The following is a 6,901-nucleotide window of genomic DNA, read 5'->3' on the forward strand; positions in this document are numbered from 1 at the left end:
GTCGGAGCAGAGATTGCTGTGTTGGGGAAAGCCAGTGCTGCCCATTCTGTACAGAGCCTTCTTTCAACAGAGAGAGACCATCTCTCTCTAGGGCTGCTAATATAGTATATTTCACAGCAGAAATCCTGCTCGAAGAAGTTTAATTGAAAACATTTGTTGTTCAAAAGCATGAACCTATTTAAAAAAAAATAAAAATCCCTTGCAACTTGATTCCTGGCAAACAAGGGGTATTTTTATCTTACTTTTTCCTTTTTTTTCATTTGAGAAGCTTATACAATTACTTAGCTCATTAAAGCACATTGGGCCAGATGCTTAGTTGGTGTAAATCATCACAGATCTATTGTGATCCATACTGCTATGACAATCAACAACAGCTGAGGGTCTCTAGCCCCATATATGACCCTTTAAAAAAATCACATGCTGCATTCAGGGTATTTTAGGCTTTTTATCTCATTTTACTGCAAATTATTCAGTGAGAGATAATCAAGACAACATTTTGGTGGTAAAAGACTCACCATTTTGAGAATAGGGAAAAAAAACCTGTTTCTCTTTGAAAAGAATGGATCTGGGTGTATTTACCAGGTAGCTGAAGAAAAGAAAACATTTATTTTACTCACTTTAGTCTTCGTCCTGTAATATTAAAGCTGCCTGTTGCAAGGGAGATATCTCTCTGTCTTGGATTCAAAAGGAGTAATTAGAGGCAGGGTGTATTTATTTGGTCTGCAGGTATTTGGAGACAGAATCCCTTAGAGCTGTCAATCTCACACCCGGCACAAAGGGCATCATTAAAATGCCCTTTAGGTCATATGGGAGCAGTAGATAGTGGGATGCCAATCTGTTGGCTTTTAACTTTGTTCAAGTTCTTTGAAGCGTTGATGCTGCACTCCATCCCTTTCCCCTGTTTTAAATATAAACCTCCCCCTAGCAATAATTATTTCCAGTCAGGAGTAAATGTGGAAAAGTTTATTGAAAATGCCTTTTCTGTTACATTTATTTAATTCTTTTGTAATTGCAGAGGAAATTAGAATTGAATCATTCATAACACTGTTTTTTTGAAAGCCCAGAGATAGAAACTTTAAAAGCAGTTATCAAGTAGAATGCAATGGATTGGGATTAAGTTGTTTTGTTTTGTTTTTTCTTCAGAGATGTCTAAAAACCTGGGATTGGAGTGGCAAAAATGGCTGTAGATAAAGGTTGAGGGGCACTGGCAGACTCAAGGGTTCAGAAAGGGCTGCAATAGCCAGGACCGGCGCTAGGGATTTGAGTGCCCTGAGTGGATGACAATGTCGCCGCCCCGCACGCTGGTCCCGCGGCTTCGGTGGAGCTGCCGCAGTGGTGCCTGCGGAGGGTCTGGTGCTCCGCGGCTCAGGTGTAGCTGCCGCAGTCATGCCTGTGGGCGGTCCACTGGAGCCACGTGAGCAGCCGACTGTCCGCAGGCATGACTGCGGCAGCTCCACCGGAGCCGCGGAGCACCGGACCCTCTGCAGGCACAACTGCGGCAGCTTCACTGGAGCCGCCTCCAGCCCCCTCTGGCAAAACGGCTCTCACCAATTATTCTGGCACCCTAGGCGATTGCCTAGGCTGCCTAAATGGTAGCGCTGGCCCTGGCAATAGCACAGAGTGGTGGGTTGACTGGATGAAGGCCAGGCCCCATTGTGTGTCCAGCCAAGTCAGAGGCACGATAGACAAAACCATCTCGCAAAGTAGTTACATCACTAAATGCAGCAGGAATAGTTGTCAGAGAAGAAATGGGGGACTTTGTGAATGTTTGTGCAGCTAGCTCTTAGAACACAAAAATATGGAAATAGAAAAACCTGTCTAACAGACAGAATCATGAACCAGGAATGCAAATTGCCTTTTGCTAACTAATAGAAAGTAGATGCATTCAACTCATAGACAAAATATATTAATGGAAGCATGGAATTTGTTTGTTGTTGCAGATATAAGTGCAATTAAGAAGCAGATGTGATGTAACCACAATAAGAAAGTAATGACTAGGTATAGTATATTGTATTTAGAATGTTTTATATTCGTATTGAAAGTGTACTGTTGTTAGATGAAGTAAGCTTAGCATGACCCTTGCTCTGTATACAGCAGGAGAATTCAACATGGCTAGAGAAACACATTCAACTTGAGAGCCTTTAGGTATTATCCTATGCTTGGCTCCTGCAACTATCTATCTATCTATCTATCTATCTATCTATCTATCTATCTATCTATCTATCTATCTATCTATCTATCTATCAATTTAGTTTCATAGTGTTAGCTAATATCATATACAACATTATATGTAATAGTAGGTATGTTTATACAAGTATGAACTGTATTCATCTTAAGACCTTCCAAAACTATTTTTACTTCTCTTATGCTATATAGCCAAGGGGAGATGTGAACTATTGTAATCTCAGAGAACAAAAAAGGCAAATAATTTTGCTGACACCTCACTAACGTGTGTTTTTTAACAAATTTTTACTGGTAGAGGATACTTCTAAAATTTTGCCAACTTTCTAAATACAGTGGTCAAGGCATAGATAATAAACTAGTTATACATGTTGTCCTGTTTACTTTCCAGTCTGTGCAAACTTAGCAAAAACATTCAAAAACATGTCAAAGGGTAAGAGATAAAAAACCCCTCAACTCTAGTATAGGTAGAGAAAGAGTGAAGCTGAGATTTTCAGGCAGTCTGACCTCTGCACTGTTACCATGCAGATGAGTTGGTAATATATGTAGTCTTTCTTTCTCTGTTATGCTGCGTTTATCTCTTACTAATAATATTTTATTCCTAGAAGTGGATTAATCCGAGCCATTTGGCATTACTGAATTCAGTCGAACCTGTAACACGTGGTAATGATTTAGGGCTGGAACCAGTGTGCCTGAAAAGCCAAGTGCACAACTCCCACTGATTTCACTGATGCAAATCAATCCCTTAAAGGGGGTGGGGAGAGGGAATTCTCTGAGCTTGTCCACTTTCCAAATGATTTTTATTTACCCATTTTGTACAAATATCTGAAGAGCTAAATTCAGCTTAGGCCAGTAAATGCAGCAAAACGAAATTTCCTCTCTCGGTAACATGACATGACATGTCCCTTTTTTGGATGGTATCTGTGCCATTCATAGTTTCTCTGTTTATACCTTGGAAATGATTCAAAGTGATGCTTTAAAATGTCATGTGATGGGAAGATGGATAAACTTAAATGCTGATCTGTCCCTTAGGTAAAATCCATTTTGATAGTGATCGCTGTGGTTTCCATGTATTTGTCTGGCACATTTCATCCACTGAAGGATCTCTGAAGATGTCACGGGATTCATATGCTCATTATTTCCCCCACTGCTTTATCACAGTTGCCGCTGTGGTGAGGTCGTTCTGGGTTAATGCAATGTAGCGAACTTGAGACACATCAAGAGTTAACAGTTGAGCTGCCTCTTTGAACCCTCTTTGGCCAAATCCATGGAGGACTGGTGCAAAGCCTCCTCCACCTGCATCTTCCACCTGGTGGCCATCACAGTGTTCTTTGGAACTGGCTCGTCCCTGTATTCACAATATTTTGTGCACTTCCTCACCTGTTTGGGCTCTTGCCTTCACCTGTCCTGGGATGGAATCCCCAGACTCTCCCCCTCTTAAGTTATTGCCTCCTGTGTATCTACAGGGGCTTCTCATCTGGTCCATCTTGGTGTGGGGCCTGCCAGTCTTCCCTTCGGGAGCTGTGATGAGTAATTAACACAGTGACCAGCTTTCTTAAAAAACCACACACCTGCGTTTCATCTTAACAGCAAAAACACAGCACAGCATGGGAGCAAAAGGATTTTCGGACAGTAAATCAGTCTATGTGCACGAGTGTCTCACCTAAGGCATAAGAACCCCTGGGGAGATTAGCAAGACCCTTCTGCCGGGCCCATGGCTATGTCATCCTAGAGTCTCACAAACAGCATCTGACAACTGCCTCGTACTCTCTAGAGATTTGCTTTTTAACTATTTCATATCCTTTCACTCTATTCTCATCTGTACAGGGGCTGATCTGCACTGAAAACTGACATCAGTGTAGCTACATCCCTAGGAACCAGTTCCTCAGGCTGCCTGCCTGGTGTGCTGCTGCGGATGGGTTGGGGGGTGTGTGACTGCCCGAATACCCAGGATCTGGGATCTCTCTGATTTCCAGGGAAGTACTCCATATCATCCCATATTGTCCTGAGTTAGGATGATTCTTTTTTTTTTTTTGGAAATCTCAGCATTGTCCATAGGAGAGAAGTTCCATTTTCAGGCCAGTTCCTCTCACTTCTCTTTATTATTAAATGAAACTCAGCCCCTCATTTAGATCAGTGAGGAATAATTTTCTGGTATATTGTCTTCCTCAAGGCGTCCTTCACCTCCTTGTTCCTCAGGCTGTAGATCAGGGGGTTCAACATGGGGATCAAAAGGGTATAGAACACGGACACCACTTTGTCATACTCTGCTGAATTGCTGGATGTGGGTCGTAAATACATAAAGAACAGAGCCCCATACAGAATGGACACAGCCATCAGGTGGGAGGCACAGGTGGAGAAAGCTTTCCGTCTGCCCTGGTTGGAGCGGATCCGCAAGATGGCCACCATGATAGAAACATAGGAAACAAGGATGACCAGAATAGTGCTTAATACAACTATGATGGCAAGGAGGAAATGAACAGTGTCACCCATGCGAGTGTCAGAGCAGGAGAGTTTCTGGAGTGGGGAGATGTCACAGAAAAAGTGATCAATGATATTGGGACCACAGAAGGACTGGCTAAACAAAGAGCCTGTGTGCACAATGGCATTAATGGAGGCATAAATGTATGATGCCACTACCAGCTGAACACAGACTTTCCTGGACATAATGAGCGTGTACATCAGTGGCTTGCATATAGCTATGAAGCGATCATATGCCATCACAGCCAGAAGCAAAGCCTCAGAGTTCACGCAAAAGGCGTGAAAGAAAAATTGGGTGGCGCATCCAGCAAAGAAAATGACTTTCCTCTCTGCTAGGAAGTTGACCAGTGCCTTAGGGGCAATAGTGGAAGAGTAAGTGATGTCTACAAGGGACAAGTTGCTAAGGAAAAAATACATGGGTGTGTGTAGCCGCATCTCGAACCTGATTAAAGAGATCATGCTGAGGTTCCCCGCTAGGCTCATGCCGTAGATAAACAAAAACGTCCCAAAGAGGATAGCTTGCAGCGATCGACTGCCTTTGAATCCTAGAAGGATGAACACCGACACTCCAGTGTGATTGTCATGCGCCATATATTCCAGGTGCTGTTGGTTTAAAAGAAAGTAAATCAGGCAAGGTAAAGCTTATGATTCAAGATTAACCGTATGGGGCTGGGAGGTGAATACCACCATTGTGAAATACAGTAGAAAGCCATGATACAAACGCCAAGTCATGTTGTTCTGGTGGTGTAACATTTGCAAACTTAAACTAATTTCATGTGAGTCTGTATAATTGCCAAGATTTTACTCCTTTTGAAGGAAAATAAAATAAAATGGAAAGATCACTTCAGAATTTTCAGTCTGCATCCCTAGCAGGCAATGGCATTTGCTAATATCTCTTCATGACATTGTATGGCTCGGCATCATTTGAAAGGATGTAGAGAAACTAGAAAGGATCCAGAGAGGAGTGACAAAGGGATGGAATGCAAGCCATGTGAGCAAAGGCTCAAGGAACTGGATATGTTTAGTTTGGAACAGAGGAGATTAAGGACAGACATGATAGCAGTCTTCAAAAACTTGAAACATTGCTATAAAAAAATTGGAGAAAAGTTTTTTCTCTCTTGCCACAGAGGGCAGTACAAGAGGCAGAGGGTTCAAACTCCAGCACAGCCGATTTAGATTAAACCTCAGGATAAACTTCCTAACTGTCAGAGCAGTAGGACAATGGAACAAACCTGCCAAGGGAGGCTGTGGAAGCTCCTTCCCTGGAAGTTTTCAAAAGGAGGCTGGATCACCATCAGTCTTGGGTTAGTGAGACACAACAAACACTGCACCTTGGCTGGGGGTTAGACTAGAACACCACCCACGTGGTCCCTTCCAACTCTATGGTTCTATGATTCTCTGAACTCTGCAACAATCTGATATAGAGCAAAAAGGTGGATGAAGTGTTTGAAAACCAGCCTTATATTGCAGCACTAGCACTCTTCCATAATTAAATCGTCAGTTAGGAACCAGGATATATTCATGACAAGTCAACCAAAATCTCACATTTGAAATAAAGTACCACAGTAAATTCCACAAAGACAATTCTTTTGGAGATAACTAAGTTAATATTCAGAGAGGGGGTGTTTACATAACTAAAGGAGGTATGAATGAACAGCAGAGGTCAACAAAGGGAAGCTGTAATTAAATCATGGTTGAAAGAAGCTCTCGCCCTTGTTCTGGCCCCTGGCACTGGCATGGAAGTGGTATAACTCAGCAGGGAATCAGAAGCAACACAAGTGGGTTTGGAAAAGATCACCATTCAGGAGAGAAACAGCCTACTGAATACAGATTCAGATAAAACCCCTCTCTCATGTTCACTATGGCAATAGCCGATCACCCTCCCCCCACCCCTGGTGTCAGAGCTGAGGCTCAAGCCTGAGCCTGAATGTCTACATAGTTATTTTTTTGCCTGTAGTGGAGTCCCCAGGAGACAGAGTCAATTGACCTGGCCTCTAAGACTCTCTGCCATGGGTCATTTTTCCTTTCTGCAGTGTAGACATACTTTGAAGTTCTGTTAATCTCTCTCATGTACCCAGAGTGCGTGGAGACAGGGGAAGTCAGACTAGATGTTCATAATGGTCTCTTGTGACCATAAAGTCTCTGAGTCTATGAGAACCGGCCTTTTTTTCTCCAAAGATATTTTGAAAGCAGAGACATTGAGCAGCTTCATAGTGAAAACGCACCTAGATCTCCACGA

The 6,901-nt window shown here is 42.7% G+C and overlaps 1 protein-coding gene across 1 annotated transcript; it reads right to left on the reverse strand.

Annotated features, from left to right (window-relative positions):
* Positions 1–4,314: 4,314 nt before the first annotated feature.
* On the reverse strand, positions 4,315–5,253 carry LOC127052836 (olfactory receptor 1020-like). The gene has a single exon (XM_050956955.1). The coding sequence runs from the start codon at positions 5,251–5,253 to the stop codon at positions 4,315–4,317; it is 939 nt and encodes a 312-aa protein (XP_050812912.1).
* Between the last annotated feature and the right edge of the window lie 1,648 nt (positions 5,254–6,901).

The sequence above is a fragment of the Gopherus flavomarginatus genome, chromosome 5 (genome assembly GCF_025201925.1).
Source record: "Gopherus flavomarginatus isolate rGopFla2 chromosome 5, rGopFla2.mat.asm, whole genome shotgun sequence".
NCBI classification, from domain to species: domain Eukaryota; kingdom Metazoa; phylum Chordata; order Testudines; family Testudinidae; genus Gopherus; species Gopherus flavomarginatus.